At 40.9% G+C, this 25,710-nt stretch overlaps 1 protein-coding gene and 2 long non-coding RNA genes across 3 annotated transcripts; all 3 read left to right on the top strand.

The window, feature by feature from the left end:
* Positions 1-8,138: 8,138 nt before the first annotated feature.
* On the top strand, positions 8,139-9,133 carry LOC147657670 (uncharacterized). The gene is made up of 2 exons (XR_015291989.1): positions 8,139-8,530; positions 8,654-9,133. It is a non-coding gene; the product is annotated as an uncharacterized LOC147657670 (long non-coding RNA).
* A 3,184-nt stretch (positions 9,134-12,317) lies between these two features.
* Positions 12,318-13,378, top strand: LOC147657671 (uncharacterized). The gene is made up of 2 exons (XR_015291995.1): positions 12,318-12,754; positions 13,089-13,378. It is a non-coding gene; the product is annotated as an uncharacterized LOC147657671 (long non-coding RNA).
* A 6,924-nt stretch (positions 13,379-20,302) lies between these two features.
* On the top strand, positions 20,303-23,837 carry LOC100865437 (uncharacterized). Its single transcript, XM_086907878.1, has 6 exons — positions 20,303-20,655; positions 20,736-20,925; positions 21,010-21,244; positions 21,327-21,483; positions 21,554-21,715; positions 21,817-23,837. The coding sequence occupies exons 1-6, from the start codon at positions 20,602-20,604 to the stop codon at positions 21,970-21,972; spliced, it is 954 nt and encodes a 317-aa protein (XP_086764004.1). The 5' UTR covers positions 20,303-20,601; the 3' UTR covers positions 21,973-23,837.
* The last annotated feature ends 1,873 nt before the right edge of the window (positions 23,838-25,710 follow it).

Consider the following 25,710-nt stretch of genomic DNA (forward strand, 5'->3'; position numbering starts at 1 on the left):
CGACTGCCTTATTTTTCACCTATTAATCCAGCCACCGGTTCCGAGGTTTCGCGGAGACCTTGTTGCTTCTGAGTTTTACATTAATCATGGACGTGTGTGTGTCGGCGAAAGCGAAGGCGAGCGTAATCACGTTATATTAAGAGAATATTATACCCTAATTATAGGAGTGAAAAAATTCTTCGTGTGATACAACACGTCCCATTATACGCGCGTAATCCAAGGCTTCAAACGAGTGACTTATCGCAAACAATTCAGGTCCACGGAACGAAAGCTCGTGTTACAGTATAAACCGTTCGTACGAGGTTTATTCCGTACGTTCCTTCATTAGACATGATTTATCTCAAGACTGGAGGTCCTCCTCTTCCTCTTCCTGGTAGAAACAACCTACCCGACCAACCAGTTCTTTGTTTCTTTCTTACGTATCTTGTGCTGCTCCATGTGGAGCAACATTTCTCCAACTTCAACGTTGTTTGAGGTTAGAAATTAAATATTGCGTTCGATTCACTGCGCCTCTTATTCTCAAAAAAAAAAAAAAAAAACGAGTGAAAAATTCAAATATTCCGAATATTAATAGTTTAAAAGTGCAAGTATAACGTAATACTTGATATACTCGAGAATTAATGATTTTAGATATTTAGTACTATTACTGGAACGATTAAACGCAGTTAGGTTAGATTAGATTAGGTTAGGTTATCTGTGATCGCGCAGCAAACAGAGTCGCTTCTCGAGTTGCAACCGCCAATACCAATCTCGAGAATTTGTTAAATACATTCGACCATTTTCTTTTTCCAAACATCGAAGAATAGGATAAACTTTCGAATATTCTACCATTTTCTTTCCAACCACGACGAAGGGATCAAAAGGAAAGGGTATTAAAGAGAATAGATATATAATTCTTTCTGTAATAGGGGAACCGCTTTATTATATACGATTCATTCAACGTTCTTCTCAACGATGACTGTGACAAATGACCTGTCCCATGGGAATCTGCGAAGCCACCTTTGCATACCGGAACAGGCATTATTCCCAAGGACATGGTGCACGGTTTTCGCTTCCTGAAATCGTTGGAATAATGAATCCTGAACCTTGTTGAAAACAAGACACATCTGGCAATTAAATCAAACTATTGTTATTAGATATTCTCCTCAACGAAATACAAGATCGGAAGAAGAACAGATAGACAATAATTCATCCTCAATTGCAGGGTATCCGTTATTATTCGAGCATTCTCGTTCGTGGGTAATCAAGCTGAAGAATTGGAATTAAAATATATTAGAGGAGAATAGGAGAATGATTCCTTAAAATTCGAACCCTCGAATGAGAGATAAAATTTCGATAAAGTGATTTTATAAAAATACACAGATAAGGTAAATGGATAATTTCAAACGTGAGCATTTAATAATTTTTTCTCTCTACGTATAATTTAAGTAATCTGCTCTCGATAATAATTCCGCAACGATATCACATTTTACTTCGAAAAAAATGAGAAGGCTTAATTAACGAGAGGGAATGACAATCAGACAATCCTTTCCACTATATACATATACACAAGGAGAAATTCGGATGCAAAGCGGATCAAGCGGCATGGATCTCGAGAGACGGAAGCAGACGCGAAGAGAGTAATGGGACTGGGTTTGTCACGCTGTCACGAATTCGACTTTCGAACAGATCCGCGAAATGGCTAAAGGTGATACGATCCGCGACCTCTGTAGGCCGAATCGATATCACTTTCGCTCGCAAAGAGGCGAATTCCGTATCGTCGACCTGTGAACCCGCCTTTCCCTTCTTTCCACCACGGTGACAACAACACCGTGATGATAAATATTCAATTCGCATTCGTGACAGGGAGGGGGGCTCCCTTTGTTTCGAGCCGCGCTCTTTTCTAATTAATTAATTGTTCGCTCGGTTCACGGACCCGCTTCCACTTCCTATTTTCCACTTCCGCGATTTCCCACGCGAGACTTTTTCTCCGCGACGATTTTTTTTTTTTTTTTCGACAACAAAAGAGAAATAATTTATAATTTATATAAATTATACGACGCTTTATCGAAGACCGTTTCCGTTCTCGACGTGTTATCACGTCGATAACACTTTGTTTCTAGACTGCTTGGCATCGGCCGGCCAACAAAAAATATTTTCACAGCTCAATTATTCGACGCGTAATTACGGGTAAACGCGAGTCGATCGATCGATGCAATAATTGGACGAAATGAACGATGTGCGATGATAAGAAGGAATAAAAAAAAAAAAAAAAATACATCGTCACGGTTAAAGTCCAGAGCGAATTTTATATTTCACAAGCGTTGAGCTCAAAGTACAGGTGTACGCGATCCGATAAACGGCAAGTGAGACGAGTGAGATAAAAACCGCGGTATATAAATATAAAATACGTAATAATCGATTGGAACGAGAAACGAGCGAGAGACACGAATTTTTACCCTAATACGTAAAGTCCTAAATTAACACCTGATAAATAATATAGCCGGTGCAGGTGCGTGAAGAGAACGAATGAAAATAGGTTTACACGCGAGCCGATTTCACACATGTCGGAGCACGTGCAGCTGGCCGCTGTGCATTTCTCCCTGGCATAACTCGAGATCGCGTGGGCAATGCCTTATAGGTATTGTGATCACCGATTGCAAAAGATCGGCGACCTCTTTTCAGATACAGACCGGCTCGGGATCCTGTTCGATGGTTAACGATTTGCTAACCAACGATAAAGATCTATCGTGTCGTTGCGGCAACGAATCGACACGAGAACCAATATTCTCGCTTTTTTCCTCGCAAATCTCCCCCCCCGACTTTCACAGAGGATTTTTCCTGTTCCAGGGCACGAGCGTCCAGAAGAGATGTCTTTATTTTAATTTTAATAATTTCCATAGATTGTTTTTTTAAATCCGTTTTGTAGCAAACCGTTCTTTCTATTCCCGAGGACGCGAGAACGGAGGATGCGTTACTTTCTCGTGGCTCGAGGAAGAAAACTCTGACCGAAGGCGGTTGGAAAGGGAGAAAGGGACGGAGAAAGAGGACGGCGAGCGAGGTAAAGGAGGAAAGGGGGGACTGGAGAGAGAGAGAGAGAGAGAGCCGCGTGACAGGCTCCGAGGAAGAGTTAAAAAAGAAATAGAGTGACGAACGCGTGGAGGAGGGAAAAAGGGAAGGACATTAGAGTCGACCTTGAAAAGAACCTTGCAAGGCCGTTACGCCCTGGACCGACGTCTCGAGCCCGCTGCTTTCATAGGCTGGATCTCGATCTTGAGATACGACACGGAGAAAGTCGATGAAATCGGTATTTTTTTTTTTTTATTCAATCGAAATTGTTAATCTATTCTACAGAGAGCATACAGTGAGTTAAAATCGAAACGTCATTGGACAGGCGTAACGGATCTGTTTTCTTGTATTAAGTTATTAGTTTTCATCGTGGAAAATAGTTAGTATTCGATTATTCGTTTCTTTTTGTTTTTTCCAATCAAGAACGTATATTTCACAATATAAAATATGATAACATATAGGTTACGATTTATCTTTGTTAGAAATAGAAAAAAAGATAGTGATAAGGATAAGGCTGAATTCACGTAATCGAGACGAGATAACTTATCGATAGCTTTCCTTATCAGTTAGTAATCGTTATCAAGGTCGATCGACGTCCTAGAGAAATTTTTTTTTAACACGAGCAGAGTCACGTTTTAATAGGAATTTAATTCAAAGCGTGACTGTATGCACGTAATCAACGTAAGAGTTAATGAATAATTGCGTTTCATCTCATTAAACACGATCCAATTTGGTAGCGATAGAACGAATCGAACGTCAAGGTTAGTTCGATTTCAAATCGAAACGAATTCCGTCGCATCGGAGAATCGGGACCGTTTATAAAACAGGAATTTCAAGCTCGTTCGCTTCGGGCTCATGTACGATAGTTGCATCAACGTCCCATAAATATTCGTTAACCTCTAATAAGTGCTCCTTTTCATTCCGTTCTAACTACACCAGCTAGATAATAGTCTGCCTTTGTAATTACCAACTTACTCTGGAGCCCTCTAGAGGTTAACTAACGAAACTAACCCGGAATACCGCGCATGCCCCGTTTCGAGATCTTCTTCTCTACTGCGATTTCCTCGTCTTTCCATCGAAATTTCGACCGTTCGATCTGAACAACCTAAAAAGATCAGGCAGAAAATTGTTCTCCGATCGGAAAATAAGGTACGTAGCACCAATAGGGAGAAACTATGCTATATTATAGGACGTTGATCATAGGCGTTACGCAAGATTTCGTTTGCCGTCGGGTTATTCGTCGAGCGGTGGCTGGTTTATTTGTTGGGCTGGTGGGTTGGTTGGCTGCACGGCAACTGCGAAGACGATCGACCAGCCACGAACAAGAAGTAAAGGAGAACGTCCTTGCAAGGCCGGCCGCCGACGCCCGAGAGTCAAGCCTCTCTCTTTCGCTCTCCCTCTCCTTCTCTCTCACAGCTTCGTCAACCTCTCTTCCTCTTTCGCCTCACTGGCGGCTCGTTCGCTTCGTTACACTTCTCGCTCGTTCGATTCCTGTCTCGATCCCACTTTCGACCCACCACGTATCCTCTACCGATCCTTCGTCTGCACGTTCGCCGGATTACACGCGGCTATGTAACGTCCATCCTACCATCCTGTACCGCTTATATAGAAAACTGTCGTCTCGCCTAACGCGAGCGTGGTTACCAACGCGCGCATCCTGCATTCCGATCTACTCTGGGGCCTGGATAGAAGAGCGAGATTGCGTGAGAAAACCGAGAAGGATCGACTTAGTTCGTTTGACGATGATTAGGTAGCGACTTCGTGTCGAAAGTCAAACCCTACAGCCTACGACTATTTCTCGCGCGAAAAGAAAAATGTTTTTCCCGATTCGGTTATTTTCGTTTTCATCCGCTAGGGGTCAGGTATGTACAAGAAAGTGAAAAAAAAAAAACATATCTTAAAGTTCAAAATCATAAGATATTGATCGATTTTTCACAATTATCTTTCAGAAAGTAATCGTTGTAATTTTCATATATGATTTAATTACACTAGAAACTAGGAATTACAAAATGACACGATGTCTGATTATTTCTTTTACAAGAATTGTAAAATATTTTATCATCTGTATAATTTTTCAAAATTTTTTGTTGCACGGAAGGAAATAAGTTTTTTCCCAAATTTTATTTTACTTGAATTTACGACTACATATTTGATCCCATCCACACTTTCACCACTCGTTTCGATCGACTGTTCGAATAAACGTGGCGACGGCAATACGGGCAAACGATCAAGGACTGGGGAATAAAATTTCTCGCGTATTATCTGTGTTCCTGTCACCGCACCACACCGCACCGGTTAAAAAATTATCCCTGGCCGCCCTGTCTGCTTTGGTTCTACCACGTCGACAAATAAATTCACCGATAATGGTGTTACTACAAGCTTTTTTTCCCAATGCCTTCGTTTCGATACGAGGAATTTACTATCGTTGCGATATTTTGTAACAGTACTTTGCGGTTTACGATATATTTGCTATAAGTCAGCAAGAATGCTGTGAAAAGAGCGCTGAAAGTGTTCCTCGTACGAATCTTCCACTTCTTGGAACGACGATAAACGTTAATTAACAAGACACCGACGTGAAGAAAGCTGTTTGTTCCCTTGTTTAGCGCGTATCAGTCACGTCGAGGCGTTAAACAAAAGTCGATGAACTTTTGTCGTAAATATAACCGTTCCGAAATTGTCTGCGTAAAATAACGCGTTACATGCTTGTCACGTATAAACGTTGCGTTCCATGGTGTCGATCAGATTTTCTCACGCATGACGAAACTGTTTATTCATTATCGTTACGGATAATTTTCCTCTTACACACAGTATCTAAATTGAAATTACCATCTTGATTTTTCGATCGTCGTTATTTTATTATTATTATTATTATTATTATTCGCAGCGAGAAAAATGTTTGAATGGAAATTGTATTATTTCGAAGCGATTATTCCCCCTGGAATTTATTTAATTTTTAGGTTATGGATTCGCGCTACGAGTTTCTGATGGAATACATATTGATCCATGCATTTTATTTAATTATTAATTGATAAGATGTTTCGATTCGAGTCAAAGAAACAACAAACTTTTGACTTTTTGCAACAATAATAGCGAAAAAAATCAAGATAACTTTGATGAGATCCTTGATAATAAGAATTTCTTTTCTCGTTGCGCGAATGTCGAAGGCGGAATGTAAATATGAAACCAAAAAAAAAAGAAAAAGAAAAAATTCCGCCCGAATTCGCCGCGCATAATGAAAAGCGTATCGTGCGACTTTATACCGCGACTTCTCTCTCGTAGGTGTGCGAGAGTAACTCAGCAATGAATTTGCACCACGTTCGCTGCAAGTGGGCGCAAATCTATGAATGCAAACGCCACGCAACGCACTCGTTCACGCGGCCCACTTCGTGCTCCATCGCCGGCAGAAATGTGCATGTGCACTTGCGGCTTGTTGCGCAGCTTCTTGGCTGCTTGAAACTGTGGGCGTCGGTGATACCGATCGATCAGCGTATACACCGTTGTCGCTCGCATGAATCGCGCTTTTATAAATAGGCACACACCGGTGTTTAGCACACCTACTTGGGCTGGATTAATATTTTTTTTTTCTCTTCTTTTTTTTTTCTCTCTCTCTCTCCTTTTTACTCTCGCATTATGCGAGAACAGGGGAATGCGGTTACCAAAAGGTAATTGCACATCGAATCGAGTTGCCCTTTCCTCCTCGTGTATTTAATCAACGTTTTCCTTTCCGTTCGGGCAGTTAAATATTGACATCGGTTAAACGATGTCATTTCTCGGTAATCATTTTATCGATTCTTGGATGAAACTTGGAAAGCATATATCCGTATAAATCTATCCTTGGAACACGGGATATCTCTCGTGGATATATCTTTGGGCAGCGATTCGGTTTAATATTGCTGGGGGGAAGGGAAAGAGAGAAAAATGCACGCGGATAGGAATCTTCGCGACCTGATAAATCTCGAAGCGGCGGCGGCTCGAGGTTTCGATACGGTCTGTAATTACGGCGCGTAACGAAAGTGTTACGTGTAGGTGCTGTGGAAAAGCCTTGGGGCTGAGAATCAGGTATCTAAGGGCGTGCCCAGACCGAGACGACTTTTATTGTCGGCAATATCATCGACCGCATCTATACGCTATATTTTTCTAATCCTAACAAACTGAACGATCGTTTGCCGATTCGTTTTCCATAAGACGAATGTCGTCGGGAAATAAATGGAGATGAAAAATCGAAAGGATTGGGCCGCCGATCGCTCGACGAGAAACGCCTCGTTTCTTTTCGATCGTTCTGGGGAGAGGGGATCTCTCGCTAACGAAAGTGACAACAAAGAGATGGAAAGTCAAGGCTGGCGTTTAATTTATACGCGTAATAATACGGATCGGATGCGCAGAAAAAGATTTCTCCTCCTCGTGGAATTTTAACTCGTAAACTCGGAAGGTCGATCGTCACGACTATTTTTAAATACGTTTCGTTTTTTAACGTTTACACTTACGATTAGTAATAAAGTTGACAATGTGAAAATTTTAAAAGGCGTACGTGCACGAATAATCTTACTTGTCATGCTTTGATGACCGTTAGATAAGATATTAAATTCGATAAAGCGAACATTTCCTTCTTGAGTAATCCACTCTTGAGTAATCCTTTAGAATCTGAAAACAAGATATATATATATTTTTTTTAACCAATTTAAATTATGATAAAAATATGATATATATTTATATTATTTTAATTATAAACAGAAGAAAGATCGACGCATATAACATGTATAAAAAAACGTGGAAAGAAATGGAACGAGCAAGCTTACCGACGATCTTTTTGGTGATCTCTTGGATCAATCGCACGCGACCGATAGGAGAAACTCGAATCGGTAAAAGTTGTATGTGTTAACGAATAAACAGCGTGGCAGAAGGGATCGTAAAAAAATATTCGAAACGTGATACATACTGGATAATGTCTAACAACAATTCCGTCGCACTTCTAACCAAATTGATTTATACCCGAAAATAATGACGTGTTACCATGGACAATCAATTGACTGAGTGCTTTGTAAAGAAGTAAAGTATGTCGAGAGTTAAAAGTTCGAGTCGATTTCAATCGAATGGAAATCGATTAATTGGAAGGGATCGATCGATTGAATTTTTCATCTTTTTGGCAATGGAGGAGTATAAAGTGGGCGTTTCAAAGAGCGGGATATAGTATGTACATAACTGTGCTCGACTTGCACTCATCATAACCCGATGATTTGTGGCTTGCCAGGGAAGAAAAGTCGAGATCGACAACCGCTGGATCTTGAAACGATGCAAACGTGTGGTCAGTTTAATAAGAGACTCGCATATCGCATTACCTCTAGCCGTATATCGAGGTGTCCTGGATACGCTTGATTGTCATATTCTTTTCCAATCGAGTTCGTGCAAAATTCAATGAGAAATATCCAAAACGGTATAAATATGGATCGGGATGATCGAAGTTAATCGATCACGAAGAACCAAGGTTCAGGAAGTATCCATTCATACTGTTCTTTATAAAAATGAATTCAACGTACAGCCATAGAAATATTTCTGTATTATACATTTTACAAAAATTTAATCTTTTTAATTCATTTTCATCTTTTAGAAAAGGAAGATCATTTTAAAGAGATGAGATCAAAGTTTAAATAATTTTATTCATTCGTTCTGTATGAACAAGAATAGTATTTTTATCGTTAAAAGTGGTTCTCCGACGAGAAGAAATTTCCCTAGTCGTTCACACTCGTCCTCACTTCTGCCACATTAGGCGAAGGTATATCACGTGATCAAGTTTCAGCCAAAGCCAGGCACTGTATCGTGTCACGTGACGTGCTTTTGTCTAACGTAGCAACGGCAGTGGGGAAATTCGTCACAGAAAAATCGAACATTTATCATTTGACGGTAAAAGAGATAGCGTGTTGTTCCCTTTGTCTCATTGTGAAAAGTATTTCTCGAACGAAATTGTTTTTAAGATTGAAAAGAAAAAAAAAAAAAAGAGATCTTTGTCACTGTTTCGAAAAGATTTCTTGTAAATGAAAAAATTGTATATATAAATGTTTAAACGATTAAATAGCGAATTTCCTCGTAATATTTTGGAATATTTCTACGATTGATTGTATATAATTAATCGTATATGCGACGTGATACTATTATATTCGAGTGTGGAAAATAAAATGGATAAGAATAATATTTATGGTAGAATATAAGAAAAAGGGAGGGAAAGAAAGAGTAAAAGTACAGTTATTCGGACAAAGGCTGCCCACATTTACCGTCAGGATACTATAAAAGCGTTTACTTGGTGCACACCCAGTTCTTCCTGCAGTTTATTATTATTGGAAACGGTTCAAGAAATCTCGTTGCCATGTAACGCGTTTACAGAATGACGGTTCATTTTTCTTTATCTTCTTCCACTGGTGCGATGTTTCTCGCAAAACCGTTATTAACGTTCAACCGAGTGAGATTCTGCCATTTGTACGTCGGAATATGCAGGCTCTTAATGCAAGGACTCCTTTGAATGATCGATTCGAGAGGTCAAACAAACGTAAAAGGTGCATAAAAAAGGTCGTTAAGGCTTATTTATTAAGGTATAAGCAATTGAAATTTGAATATTAGACAAAGCAAAAGGCGGTAAGTCTTAATAAATCTTTATAATAAATAAAACCTTAACTGTAATTTCTATATACCAATGTTCGACCTCTATTATCTAGAAAACCCTGCGAGAATATTCTTTCAACCCTTAAACATATTTCATTTTAAAATTTCTAATCTATAATATATATTCGATATTGAAATAGAAATTCTGCCATTTCTTGTAATTGTGAAAACAAGAAATCTATAACTGGTCAATTTGATTTATTTAACTTTATATTTTGTTAAAAATTATTATTTTTATCGAGAAACGTTTTATTTTGTATAAAAGAAACTTTTGTGCTTGTGTTAAAAAATTCTTTCTCTTTTCTGAAAAATAATAAATAAGTGGTAAAAGACACAATATTTAAATTTTATAGCTGATCACGATTTCTCATACGTAAAATTACATTTTGTTATTTCATTATTACCGTTTTAAAATTCCTCACACTTTTATAGAGAACGATTTATGGAGAAACTTTTCCTCCTAAGATTCATACACATTTAACGCTTCGATGCACGATATCGAATACTAGGCTACTAATAGAAACAACGAGATCTTCGACAGGTGATATACATATCCTTTCGACTATAAGCCGTGTCAAATAAAATATGTTACACCCGCATATGGGACACGGATCTCGCGTTACATGCCAGCCACACCGCAAGGTCATCGATAGATCTAACGATAGATATCTAACGCATAAATGTGGCCAATGACAAAGCAGAGTTCAACTCTTCTCTTTTCTTAACTGTTTCCTTGGAGAGGAAGGGAAAAAGATCAAGGAGACACGGAATTTGCAAATTTTATTTTGCAAAGACAAGTTGTGTGTATCGTGTTGTATATATATATATATATCGATCAATTTCTCGAAGAAGCAAGAAGAAACGATAAATAGAAGAGAGAGAGAGAAAGAAAAAAGAGAAAAAGAAGTTGGACGAGATGGTAAAAGCTATCTCGAAGGCGCGAAAAGAATGATTCATTGACGAAGGCTTGGCGATGTATCGCGTCAAATCGGCACCATTGATGTGCCTTTCAGGATGCAAGTGGTTAAGTAGTTGGCGCGTTAACGAAGAGCGACAGTTCACTGTTATCAAAAGACTTTGGTATGATAGTCGGGTAAAAGTCTAGTAGTAAATTACAAGATCGAGCCGTGGCAGAGATGCATTGCCTTGACTCGTCCTTGTACGGAACGAGTATTCTTCGTATCACGGATCAATCGTGTGAAATTCCAATCTCGAAGACGAAGACGTGTATGAAAAACTAAATATAATTTGATATTTTAATTAACCCGTAATAAACAAAAATCGAACGTTTGATCGTATCTCGATACGGGATATAAACGAAAAATTCCTGGAATATTTTTTATCGTGATAATATCATAGCTGTATTTTTCGTTAAATATTTTGAACCATCAAAAATCCTAATAATTTTTGTAATCGATTTTCTAACTAATTGCTTGTAGATACGAATCAATCAATACGAATAACTTTTGAAACAATGGACTCTTAAATTTAAAATTTTTATTATATATTTTTAAATTCTACTTATCAAAAGAAAAAAACGATATTTAGTAAGATTTAATTATTTCTTCTTTGATATTTTGAGTATCCTTTCTTATTGTTTCGACCATATTGTTCCTTTACGAGTAAAGTAGAATATCATGTTTTTTTTTTGAATCTCGCATTTCAACTCATCGTTCCTTGTAATTGCAAAATGTACTTATTCACGCTGGTTTTACATCCAGCAAGGGAGACGTATCCGATTATAGAACAGGTAGAATGGGCTATCAACATTTCTGCCCACAAATCTCGAGCCGAGTATTTAAGACGAATATCTTTTGCATTCCTCTCTATTTACACGGTGAATCTAGCGACCATAGACAGAATCAAAGGAACGAAACCGCAACACAACAGCAGCAACAACGGGCAGCCAATAAGTAACGATAGAACATTAACCTGCCTCGACAGTGGCAGTGCGCCATAAGACACGTTGGATGTATAAAGCGCTTGGGCAACACCTACAAATAGAAGTCGTAAAACAAGCAAGGATCCTGTTGCTCGCTACTTTATGCGTCTACCACTGAGCACCACTATGCACACCGAGAGATTTTTCCCCCCATAGAGATTTTCAAAATGATTTTCTTCTTTTTATCTTCATTCTCCGGAAGGAATTGTTTGGAATTTTGGATACGTTGATAGATCGATTAATTTAACGAAAAGAACGAATTCAATTGAAAATATGTCTTTATTTATAGATTATTACACAAAATTACGTGTACATGTCGAGTATGTATTTATACAACTAATTATATCATCACAGCAAAGGTAACATATTTCATTCGTAAACTTTCCACTCGAAATTCCTCTGTGCAGTGACGCATAACGTGTACACCGATTTGCATATTTGAAAGTGAACGAGTGATTTCTGTGCCCGAAGGGAATGCGACACAAACTTTAAACTTATGTCACGTCGGCAATTTTTAAGGCATTCAAGATTTCTCACAAAAAGGAAAAAAAAAACGCACGCACGCACACACACAAAATCGCTCACGCTCTTGAACGTGAACCTGAATATATTTTTAGAGCCTGTTTTCACGCGTGAAAAATAATCGTACGACGTAACCTCACTCTACTCTTACGCCACCTGTCCATCGAATCTTACGTTACACTCCTAAATCCTGATTGGCTTGTCGCAATCTTTCGAGATATCGTGTCACGTTCTACGATACAACGCTCGCTATCTTTACTCGAGTAAGGAAACGCATCCCATCCCGTTCCATCCGATCCATAAAGAGACAGAAATTATTCGGGGATTTTGTTCATCGGGATAAAAATTATCACGGATAAAAAGAAGAGGACAAGTTCATCGATCGAAGAGCGATTCTGGCCAGGGAAACACGATCCACGCGTTACCACCAGGCCGTGTAGAAGCGCATCCTCGATTTTCAATTTTTGCCAGCGGGCAAAGACTTAAGATACCACCAAATAAACCAGTCAACGTCTCGACGTTATACCACCGACAACGCGTTGCATACCACCGCGTGGCAAGGGCCTAACAAGCACGAGTCTTCGAGGCAAGGTAACACGAGAGGGCCACCAGCGTCGCCAAAGTCTCCGGTTTCGAATTTGTCTAAAGTAATTAAAACCCTGCACGAGGCTTTGCCGCACGCGTTATGCTTGCGAATCGACGTCCCTCACGAGGGTGGGTTATACACTTTCGCGAACATCACCCTGAAGATTTTAAAACGGTGGTGGCTGGTTACTCCTCTCCTCTGACCTGAGTTATAGAAGGGTCGAGGAAGGGTATAACCCTTCCACGTAACGTTAGAACGTTGGAAAAAGAAAAGTCGTGAGATTTATCGCTTCGAAGAGAAGCTGGAAAAAGGAGTTCTTTTTTTTTTTTTTCTCTCCAGCTTCGTTACTTCGTTCGAGGGAATGGGACAATGGGAAGAAAATGAGAGAGGAAAATAAATGGTCACCTGCCTGTTTAACAAGCTACCTCGGCCAGGCCAGGATACGTGATGTCACGTGTTGTGTCTCACCGTTACCTCGAGAATTGTATGCAGAGGAGGAATTCGATTGTCTCCAAATTGAGGAGCACTTATCTCGGCACGTGACTCCGTGTCGTCGGAAAGACAAGTGCTTCGTCTTTTTTCTTTCCACCTTGTGTTAGATGCGACAATAAAACGTTCTTTTATTATTATCCTTGGATTAATAGCGACAAGAATAGAAATTTGGAAAATTCGAATTTTTCGAATCGAGGATTAATCAACTTGGAAGGAATATTTATTCCTGATCCACGGTTCCAAATCCAAAAGGGGGGGTTATCGAAGTTCGACAAACTCGCGTTCAAGTCCTCCTGCGGAGTTGATGGCACGCCCCGAACCATGCCTGGCATAACACGAGCTGGCTTTCTTGGAAGAGGAGAGGAGAGACAAAGGCAAGCCGCGCCATAAGTAATGCTACGAATCCACCGGTATGCGAGATATTTGTCCATTTGTTTTTACAATCACGTACATGTTAATCGAACATTTAAAACGAACGCGCGTCTATATAAGGGAGTTTAATGGAACGTAAGTAAATCTGGAATTATTTCCTTTGTATCGACGACGCTTTAATCGAATTCTCTTAATTTCCAGATTAGACGCGATCAGACAATGCCTTTCGACGAACAGCATGCACGGGTTACTCAACGATGAACAATTTGTTGAACGAACCTTTTAATCCTCTTCCTTTTTTTTCCTTTTGTTTACCAGCAATCTTGAAAGAAGTTTTGAAGAGTGGAAAAATACATCTATCCAATTACGTATATTTTTCATCGGATAAACAGAGCTTGCATTGCGCATTGGAAAATTACGAAATGCATAAAAGCATAAAAGTGAGGCGTGGGTGCCGTGATTATCGAAGGCACCCCTTTGCGGATGAAGATGTCAGATATCTGACGTCTCCACAATAGAGTATAAATTACTGATGTTAGGAAACGATGATGACGGTGGTAGCGCAAATTCCTGTCGTATAATATATATCTGTTGCGCGTGTACGCATTTAGAGGCACATGCATCGACGATAAACGTCACTGGAATCCAAGTTTCCCCTCTTCTTCTTTTTTTCTCTTTTATCAGCCAGCCGCAATTCGAAAGCATATAGGTTTCGAGCAATTTCCTGAAACGCCCACCTCGAGAGAGCCTCTTCAGCCACGGTCGTCGAAGAGGTCTGCACGACCTTCGAGAACAATGAATTCACGGTTGGATCATTGGTAAATGTCCCTCGAAATTGAGAGTTGCAATTCCCAACGCCTTTTCCTCCCTTCAAAAATTCAACTTATAACATATTTTCACATATATTCCAAATAATTTTTCGAAAAGGGAAACGAACGAATTTTCCCTCGCAATAAATAAATCGTAAAAAAAAAAAAAGAACTCGCGATTTCACACAACGTTGTTTAAACGTGGGCAGTTGGAGTGTGGCAATATGGCGCCGTCCTTCCGTCCCACCTGGACGGTATAAAATGGGCATTGCGGTTAATTAACGAGCATTACGTTAGGTGGCAATCTGCATAATTAGCGGCCCGCGCATCGGCCACCATTCATCATTCGCATCGCGTGTTTATCGGGCGATTTAAACCCCTGGAATTATTGAACGTGGAAAACACGGTGCAAAATAACGTTTAAACCGTATCATTTCTAATGATATATTCTCCTCCTCGATTATCTTCCTCGATCTAGGCGCGAATGGGGGAAAGGAACGCGTAATTGTTGTTGTTGTTGTTGTTGAAGAAAGTGAATCACGAGTGCGCGAGCGAGATGAGCGAGAGAGGAGCAAAAGGAGAAATAGACAGGCGGGGAAAAGACACCCGACCCCCTTAAGCGAGATTCCTACCGGTTACTACTACCTTCTACACCGCGTCTACCTGTTATTGCCGGCTACACAGCTGCATTCCAGCTAAATCTCTAATGCCCCTGTCACGGCTCGCAATAATCCTAATGGCAGGTACACGATGTTCCTGCTTCTGGGCGACCGTTTTCCAACCTTCTTTTTCTCTCTTTCCTTTTTCTTTTTCCCGCGCCAAAACCACTCCAATTCGAATTGTCCTGCGGTACAAATATAGTTGCGAGCAATAACTCGCATTGAGAGTGAAAGTTCTGTCTCTCTAGAATTTTACCCTTACTCAAATAAGTTAAAGAATATTTAAGAAGAGAACGAATGCTTTAATTCGTTTTTTTACCAGATCTTTATGGTTTCTCACCCCTTCAAATATCTGCACCGCGAGATGTACTGGAACGCGGAAACGAGGATATTCCGCGCCGTTACCATTAATTTCTTCCACGGTAACGAGAGATATAACGTAAGAGGGAGTTATCTACCGAAAACGAGCTCTACTTGGCGAGTTTATCCCGTGATGATAAATCAAGGAAGGTTTCGAGATATCGATATGATATAAAAGTCGAAGAAACTAAGCGCGACTCACGATTATGGCGAAACCCGTAACGTAGTTTTTGTTCCCTGATAATAAGAACGTTTCCCCGAGTTAATCGAGGGTTCGGGGTCCGCCAGGTTATCCTTGCGGTGTGCACAATGCATCGAACGAGTTCGCGCATCCGTCGTAAGTGGATCTACCTAATGGTTCTTACGTGACAACAACATTTAGATGGCTGCCGTGCGATAAGTTGGAGAAAACTGGAGCTTCGAGCGAAGAGGTAAAAGGAAAGGATCGTCGAGGATCGAGACTTTCGCGGATAATCTTTAACAACGAAATATGTTGCGCGAAATGTATAATTCTGATCGCATAATTTTATCGCTCTCGATTGTAAAGAAAGAGAAATCTTATGGATTTAGTCAATAATTATTTGTTTTATAACCTGTATCGGTACAGGTGGTGATATATAATTATGCGAAAATTTTGTAAAAAAAAAAAAAAAAAAAAATGAAGAAGATTTGAAAAGCGCGTACCGATTAGCTGGAAACGCTAATTGATTGCCGAGAGGAGGGATCAACAGGTTGCCCCACACGAAAATTAGAAAGGCAATCTGCAATATCGTTCCTTTATTCTCATTTCACGCAACGTGACATTTCGCCGCGTAAGCCAATTGTATCTGCCCCCCTATGATTTCTCAATTATGACTTGTGCAACTCGAAATGCGATCCGCAATCTTGAATTTAAATTTGTCCCTCGTTCGAGATAATTCAAGATAACAAGAAGATTTCTAAAGAAAAATCGCGTTGGTAAATTGGCGAAACAAGTCGATCGACAATTTTTTATTCGTAACAGCACAGTTGTCTCGCGGCAAGCGATTATTAACGAATATTTCTTATTCGATTTTCTCTACGAAAAGATACCAATATTCATCTTTTCGTTCCAATCTTCTCGCCCGACCGATTCCATTTCGGTATCACGTCGACGATGCCTCGTTTTTCTCCACACTGCAGACCGCGTGCACTTACTTTCTTCGGCCTCGATCCCCCTTGCGGGAGCCTCGCTTACGTATCGCTTTCGCAATCGTTATTAGACGTTGTTGCGCAAGCGAGAGCGCGGTCTGTCCTATATGAAATATCGCCCGCGTTCAATCTCGGCCGCGGATACGTTGTAATTAGCGTGCAAGACAGCGCGCGCTGGGAGCAGAGCCTCTAACGTGGCGTGAACGCACGATATCGCGGCACTCGCAGGACACCGGGCGTCTGCAAAAATTCAGATGCCATTTCAGATAGGTGGCAGGAGATTCGCCACAGTGTTGCACGCCGGGAGACGATAGTTGGCGCAACTTCAACGTTTGAGCCAAGCTCACGACATACCGCCATATCTTCCCCTTCCTCCCTTCCCCGATTATACTCATTCGCGGCTTGCTTTTATTGCATTAACGTATTAACGCTCCTCCTATATAATAAGTCATGCGGCTTATCGGTACCCGCGATAGAAGCGAAGAAAAAAAAAGGGCGATTCTCCTATTTGGAGATTGGACGTGACCGATAAATCTTTCCCAATGTGAGCGTGTGTTGCGGGAGAGAAGGAGAGGGGAGAAAAGAGAGGATAATTGCACGATGAAACGACGAGGGACGAGGACGATCTGCTGAACGTTCGCTGTGCAAGGGAAGACGCGTTGACAGATGGCCGAACGAAACGAATTCTCTGTTGCTTGCTTATCTACGGTCGGTACGATCGACTGTATTAACAAATTAATTTTTTGTTAAATTAAGGATGTAACGAGGATCGGGTGAAGCGTAACGCTGAGGTAGGTTGAAATTTGTGTGTCCAAATTTGGGTTTTCCGTCGGTAAAAACGAAAATGAAGTGAATTTGTATATATTTCTGGGAGGAAGGAATTAATTTCGCTTATTTATGATTCTCTTTCTTCAGATTCTTTCGTTAGATTCTGATTCGAATCTAAATCGCACTTGTTTTTTCCTTCATTCGTTCTCCGATGTTTTCATATCGTGTTCATTAATTTGCCGAAACAATACCAGTTTATCGGTAGAGAAAATCTATTATATGGAATACTTGTATCGTCCAAACGTCTTATTTATAGACTGATTATTCTCTTTTTTTCAATCCAAATTAATCTATTTCAAACAAATGATTGTAAAAAAAATCCCTGGTGGATTTTTCATCGTCAATTTAATGATCGTTTCTCGTTAAAACGATATTCTTTTGTACGAGCTGATAAATTATTATTATTTGAGCATAAACGATGGGGATTTTAGAAGAGAAATATTAAGCCAACCAAGGCTTCTCTCTTCCCTTCCCCTATACATTTTTCAATAACATATGTTTTCAAAGAGGAATCTTTATCGAGTTTGCACACGTTATTCCTCGAAGCCAGAAACGAAACGGAATGCACGCCGCATTCCATGGAAAAACGTCACTGTTTCCAGTGCTAAAAGTTCGTAGGTTATCTTTCATCGTTGACCCGACACGTCGACACAACGTGTTCTTCATCGAGCGCCGCCAACTCAATTAACGCGATCACGACAACGATAAATCGTTTTATATTTCTTTCCTGCGTCCCTTCCTTCCTCTTTTCCTCGGCGATTCGAGCAAAAGGGAGTTAAAAGAGGGCGACACGTATAACCAGAAATATAAGCGGAACAAAAGAAGTTAGAAGAAAAAAAAAAAAAAAAAAAATAATCCCTTTTGAACACGAGAGTTCTAGCTGCTGGCTAGAATCCATTAGAAAGCAAGTTAAAGAGAGTTTCTCCTATTACGAAATCTATTCACATTCGTTTCATAATTTACGCGCTGCTTTATTTTCTTTGTAACGGTTTCGAACAATCCGATTAAGTAAGCGCGACAATCTTTCGAACAAAGAGGCGCACGCTTAAATATAGCCCAGCGGCCGGGCTAAGTTTATCTTTATTGAGGTTTATATACCGGTCCATGTCGACCTCGTTGCTGTACAAAGTAAGCTTGCTTGTTACGCGATCTCCCGACCATAATTTTTCACAATTGATAATTATCGCACTGCGGGGGAGAGAGGAAGGAATTTATTTAACTCCTGCCGTATTCTGATATTTTTTGATCATATTGTTTTTTTCTTCTTCTCAGCATCTATTTGCAAAAAAAAAAAAAAGAAATCGAGAGCAATTCTCGAAAATTGATTCTCTCAAATCCTCTCCTTGGAGGGGGGGCGATGAAAGAGTTTGTCGCAAACAAAACAAAATTGTCTCAAAGCGTTTTGTCAAAGTGCATTTCTGCCATCGGGAGAAAAGGCAGGCCACGTTTCATCTGTGTTTAACCATACTTTGGCTCCACATACACACACACCGATAAGTAGCTAAGCGTAAAAAAAAAAACGATCGAAAACACAGCGTTTGAACGATGATGAACGAAACGGTGTAAACGTTTCACGTTATGGGATTTTCTCCCATGTTTAAAAAAAAAAACAAGAAGATTGGAAATCGCGGTGTTGACAAGACGTGTCCATCGGTAAATCATTGGCGCGCACAGGTTGGTCACGAGCGATGACACGTTTCGTAGCCCCCCTCCCCCCCCCCCCCCCGTATCAGGACGAGTCTATTAAATCTGCAACAGGGACGGAATGTCTGCCACGGTCATTACCATTCCGCCAAGTCGTAAGTTATCTTCGCTGACAGTGGGCGCGCATAGAAATGTCTTCGGCCGTGATACCTTCTGACTTCTCCTCCTCCTCCTCCTCCTTCTTCCTCTTCTTTTTTCCCCCCCCCCGCTTCTCGTTCCCTCTTTTCTCCCCGGTGGCTGTCTTTGGTCGCGCTGTCAGCCGCCGGCATCCATATCAGTCTTTACGCTCCAGATAGTCGAATCTTTTCACTTATAAATCTCCCGATAAAACCCTTCGGGCTTTAAGGAATTTTCGATCGCACGCATCGCGTTCCATTTTCATCCCGTACAGAGATATTCTATCGCGACTCCATCTCTCCCCCCCCCCCTCCTCCTCCTCCACCAAACGTGTATACATAAACGAAAATCCTTCGTCGTTCAACTCGGATTTTGCCAAGCCTCGAGAGAGAGAGAGAGAGAGAGAGAGAGGAAATTTGCATCGCATTCCAAGGCAAAACCCTTGCCAGCAATAGAGTCGTGCAGAGATCTTTGAGGAGATCGCACCTCGGCGAACACACGAATGTACGATAAAAGGGAAGAAAAGAAATGGAAAGGAAGGAAGGAAGGAAGGAAGGAGGCCCTCGTTTCGTCTCGTCTCCACTCCTCTCCGCAAAGGTTTCGTTGTGCTCGCCGTCGAGCCGAACGGTAAATCAAGATGGTTGCTTTACGTAATGGAGTTGCACATCTTAATTAGGAAAAATCTGAGGGGGCACATCCGTTTCCAGCTCGCCGATCCTAGGCGGAGTTAAGGCGCCCATTGCGTTCTCATTAACCGTCTCGCTTTTGAATGCATCCTATATATATATACGCGTTACACTATTTATCTTTCGAGAGGAGTTGTGCTCGTAATAATAATAAGAATAATAATACAATCGCATCGAGCTTGAGAAATTTTGTTCAAATACAAGCGAAGTTGGTCGATCGGATTGGCCAGGCCGTCGATAAATTAATTCTCCTCATAAACCCAAGTTTTTCTTCTTATCTCTTCGAATTACCTTCTATCGATACTCTCTCTCTCTCTCTCTCTCTCTCTGTGTTAGAGGAAAAAAAAAAACTAATCGATTCGTTTTTGAAAATATATTTTAAAAATATATTCGCGTGCGCGAGGATCAGAGTTTCGTTTAAATTAATGTTAACAAGTTCGTTGTGGTCGGTGTCGGTGATACGTTCGCGTACGTTCGTGGTCAGAATGGATATATCGCGATCGTTCGTTGTCGAAATTTTTCCGAATTCTCTGCAGGTTACTCGAGAATTTTGAACGCTTGTTTCCAGCCCCCCTTGGTATGCCAAGATGAATGTTAATCTAAATTTACGTTAAATATCCGATCACACGTGTCAATCAATTAATTGCGAAACAACATGACAACGGAGACAGGTGGCGAGGCCTCGTGCCTCGAGCGTCTCCATCAAGAAGTACGAACGCGTCATTTTTTCCCCCATCCGTCCATAACCTCCACGTGCATAACCCCACTCACTCCACACTGTCCGCGTAGGCTTTTAATTGTCTGGATACATTCCCGAACAAAATCGTCGAATTGAACAGCTTCGTGAACGAGTACATGCCGGAATCTGTGAAGAGCAACAAATACAACAACGAAACAATCCCCATCGAGGGTAAAGTGAAGTGTCAATCGGCCGCCTCGAAAAATTGCGATCTAAATAGTATCGCATCGGACTATGGCGGTAATTATTAATATTAAAATTCACGTTTTGTGATTGATCCATTCACGGACGGACCTCCCTTCACTATCACTGGTTCCTGTATAGTTTCGAGTTACTATTCTCTGTCGATGTGTGATCGCAGTCGATCCCGACACGGTATTTGCAAAAGGAAATACTATCGATCCCGAGGCATAACTGGTTGCAACGCGCGTCGAAGGCCGGGCCCGCTCGGACAGCTGTTGGCATTTTTGGTCAGCACATTGGCCACGTGCACGAAAAAGATCGTCATTGCCCCCTCGCAGTACATCGTGGACAACATAATCCCGACGTTTTTCCAAAGGTGGGTGGCAAAAGAAACGGAACGGAATAGGAGGATAAAGAGAAAAGAGGGCGAAAGATAATTCGTGTCTGTTTTTTTGAAGGCGAGAATTGAAGAACGCGCAATGCGGACCTTCCTCGAACTGGAGCAGCTCCCTTTCCACTTACGTGACCACGTTGAAGAAAGACACGACGGTGATCGGGAAGCTGATCGATATTATGAGGCCTGCCGTGGTGAAACTCATCACCGACACGACCATCGTAATCATTCTCCAATTCCTCGAATCGTATATTAACCTCGGACCTGTAAGAAACGACGCCTGAATTTCAGTTGAAACGATGGCTCCAAGCGATCGCTTTGGCCACCCCCTCACCCCCCATCGAGCTCACCAATGCGACCCGCAACACCGAGACCATCGATTGTTGGGCATACGAGCTGTTCTTTCATCTCAAGTACCTTCAAGTGAATCGCGCGCGGCGGACCACCGACAAAGTAATCCTTAAATCCTTCAAACAGGAGGCAAAACAGTTGTTCAATTTCCCTTTCTGTTCAATCGTCTTATTTCACGATCTTATCACTCCCCGTTTCGTTAGGTGATAGCCGAGGCCGAGTCGAAATCGAACGACGTGATCCACGCCAACCTGTGGCACCGTTTGGTACAGCTTCGCGACAATTACATCATTCTGTACGAAACCTTGCAGAACTACGATAAAATTCGCGGCATCGAGTTGGAGAAACAGAAAGAGTAATAAGCGCGAAAATTTACCCACGTAACTGTCGAGAGAATATATATATATATATACGTATATATATCTATATATATATATATATACACACACGCTACAGTCGGTTCAATGCAATTCCGTTTAAATTTCCATCGAATAAAAGCAACGTAGAAGTAGTTCTAATTCTCTCGCAGTTTTCCAACGCACGTTAACGCAAGCCGATAGTTTCTAGCCGAGTGGAAGGGCGGCCGCCTCTCGACCGTTTGTTTCGACACGATTGAACCGACATGGCACGCTATTGTATGTCTAACATTTAAACTTTGTGCCGAGGAGGGGGACAGAACAGGCGGACAGGCGTTCGGGAATTTTTATTTCAGCGAGATTGCACCACCCGACCCGCCAATCGAGACATTTTTACCAATCGAGCAAATAGCGCGACCTACTTTATCGGATGAGAACGGTAAAAACCGTTGGTTTTCTTTTTTTTACCCCGGCCGAACAGAGGCAGTTGGTGAGGCATTGATATACGTTTGCGTTGTTCGCGGGGTTAACAGTTTTCGGTAAGAGTTTCGTAGACTATTTTTAAGTTTTTTTAACAAAAATAGAGAATATTTAAGAATAGAGAAATTTTTCGTTCGACGAAACGAACGTTGGAACGTTCGAAGGTTCGAGACGATTTTACGTGAGAAAGCTGAAGCATCGAGGAATTAATCGACGTAAGGAAATATACGTTTAGTTTCGTTAGATCCGTGACTCGAGCGTAAGTTAATCGATCAGTCACGTGTAAATGGAAGATTAAAATTCATCTCGATTGTTTAACACATTCGAGATCGTAGGAAAAATCGAACCGTGATTGATTTTCGATAAAAATAAAGAAACATTCGGCAAAATGGCGAATATTATAAAATATTTGTACTATTAGAAAAAACTAATATTTACTTTGTAACTCGTAAAACCTTTCTTTTCAATTCCATCTTTAATGATGCCTCTATAACAACTTCTTGGAATAACGTGCTTATGCACTCTCTTAGATAGTTCTTAATAGTACTTAGAAATTACTTGTCTGGGAATAACTTTATAACACGCGACGACACTTTTGAATCTTCTGAAAACAGAAAGGTTTGGAGAACGTCATCGTGAGATCCAATAATCCAACATCTTCGTGAAAAAAACTTTCCACTTCGCCAGTCTCTCGAATGTGTTAATCATCGTTCTTTTCGTGTGCTTTTTATTGTAATACATTTGTCACTCGAAAACGAGATACAGGTGACAAAACGTAGCTAGAAGGCGCAATGGATTCGCAAGTATCCGGTCGATTCTTCTATTCCCACGACAGAGTTACGGGGACAAATCTTTCCCCTGAGCGTCGAGGGAGTGTCATCACGATAATAGAATAGAACCATGGGAAAAAAAGGGGGGGAGGGGGAGGGTGATCGAAAAAGAGGTTGCATCGCTCCAGACGCAAAACTGTGGAATGGAAATCGGAATCTAGAAATCGTTATACGATTCTTTGATAGAAGAGATGAGAATGGAGAAAATCTGTCATCTTCGAAACGATCCATTCTTAAATGAATTTTAAATCAAACGGCCGAGTCCAAGATACAAATCGATAAATGTCACTGGCAAGATCGATCGCAACGAGCGTGATCGAGCCAACTCGATGGAGCTCACGATCGACTCGATGAGATTAACACGAGTTCGCAAAGCGATTCCCGCGATATTGACTATGATGAATACAACTGTCAATCGTCCAGACGCTCGTGAAACAACTCTCGTAGATGTTATTGCGCTCTTAATATCGAGATATAGGCGGTATAATAACCCTTTGCACTCGCCGATCGATTTTAATACAGAAATGTGGAATAAAGAAATTCAGTGACGAGAATTAACAGATTGTTGTATTTATTGTTATTTAGATAAAAAAAAAAAAAACAAGAAGAAACGACACCTATAATATTCTTCCAATCACAGAATTAATTCCAAATTGGCGCTAGCCAAATTCCCTAGCTTCGCACCATGAAAATAGGAATGGAATTGGTACCAACTTGTAAGAAGAGTTTGTCCCTTCGCCGAGTTTTTCTCTTCACCGATTATTACGAAGGGGGAGGAGAGATATTTAAGTACGCTTCTTCCATTTAACCCGTTGGAGATATCCGTTGGCACATCTAGGCAAAGGTAAAAGCGTTGAACGAGTACCGACCCCAACTAACCTGCGATCTTGGTTGATAGTTGATCGCTGCTTTAAACCCAGCTCCATCCATAACAGCCTCGAATGAAATCCCTCGTGCGGTGGCTCCATCGTGCGAACGAACGGTAGTCACGACTTTGATTACGTACCGTGTAAAACACCGAGCGCTGGAGGAGAAATAATCAAATAGAAAAAGAGAGAGAGAGAGAGAGAGAGAGAGAGAGGTGGGCGCGAGATAAAACCGAATTTATATTCCGACGGATAAGAAGGATATAATTAAATCCGTTTCGATCCCCCTCGCCGTTATCGTGTAAATAAACGGGTTCGAGAAAAATCCGAGAAGAAATCCGTAACAGCGTATTCAACAGCTCGAAACAATTCGAACGAGATGCGCGCGCACAGCCGTTTATACGCGTTGTTGAGTTGAAGAGAAGAGGCAGGAGATCAGATGGTCGTAAGATCGTAGCTGGAGAGACCGTTAGAGTTAACGACGAGTTCGCTTCCCTTCTCCTTCTCCGCCATCTTTCCGCCTCGCAATTTCTACGAGTGGATATATCCGCGATACAGCGGTAGCTCGCGGAGGCGGTTAACGATGAGATGAACGATCCGTTCGCAAGAACGAGGTTATGTTTTATAATCGCAACCCAAGTGGACGCAAGATGGCTTTTACGGTTGAATCAAATTAAATTCCATTCGATTCTACGTTCACTGTTAGCGTAACGTGTTGTTAGCTGTCACGTGTTGTTGGTATTGTTCGAGTGAAATACTTTCGATTGAATAAATACGTTCTCTTTATTTACAGATGCTGAGCACGAATTTTATGATCAAGTATGTTGGAAGGCAATATTTTTTTTAAAGCTTGATGGGGGGGGGGAGGAAATTAGGAATTAAATTTTAATCGCAAATTTGAATGATCGATCGTGTTATATATAATATCTTATTATTATTATTATTATTATTATTATTATTTTATTATATATTAAAGCGTTTAAACGTATTATACGAGCGATGAAATCTACCTCCGAGTGAGTTATTGAGGATCGAGCGAATGTTTATACTGCTGGGATACCAGTTACATTCGCGTGATAAATGATTGAACGCAGCATTTGGATCTCCTGGAACGATTGATCGATTCTTCTTAACCCTTTAAAGAGTTAAGACAGAGCGTTAAGTGAGAGGGTTTAAAAAAGAAAGAGAAGTGGATTTATAAGTTTTGCGATTTTAAAAAATTAATATCAGCGTGGATGAACGATGTATGGAAAAACGATACATAAAAGATACATTGTTCGAAGAATCGCGATCCCAATTTTTTTGGGACCTCGATAAAATTCAACTTGGAAGAAGAAGAAGAATTTTGATCTATTTACTTTCCAAAAATAACGTTCGTTAAATCATTATCAATGAATGGCGGAATGGAAACGCGGATAGTTTCTCTTGTTGTAGCACAAAGACCATGATGTTCCCTACCTTTCGAAGATTTACGGTACGAAGGTGGAAACAGGTACCGTGATAAAACGGATAAAAAGGCATCGCTCGTGATGTAGTCCGTTCGTTGGTTGGACTCGAAACGAGCA

This window comes from Apis florea, unplaced genomic scaffold (genome assembly GCF_048593485.1).
Source record: "Apis florea isolate Af1SG1 unplaced genomic scaffold, ASM4859348v1 contig_2989_pilon, whole genome shotgun sequence".
Classification (NCBI taxonomy): domain Eukaryota; kingdom Metazoa; phylum Arthropoda; class Insecta; order Hymenoptera; family Apidae; genus Apis; species Apis florea.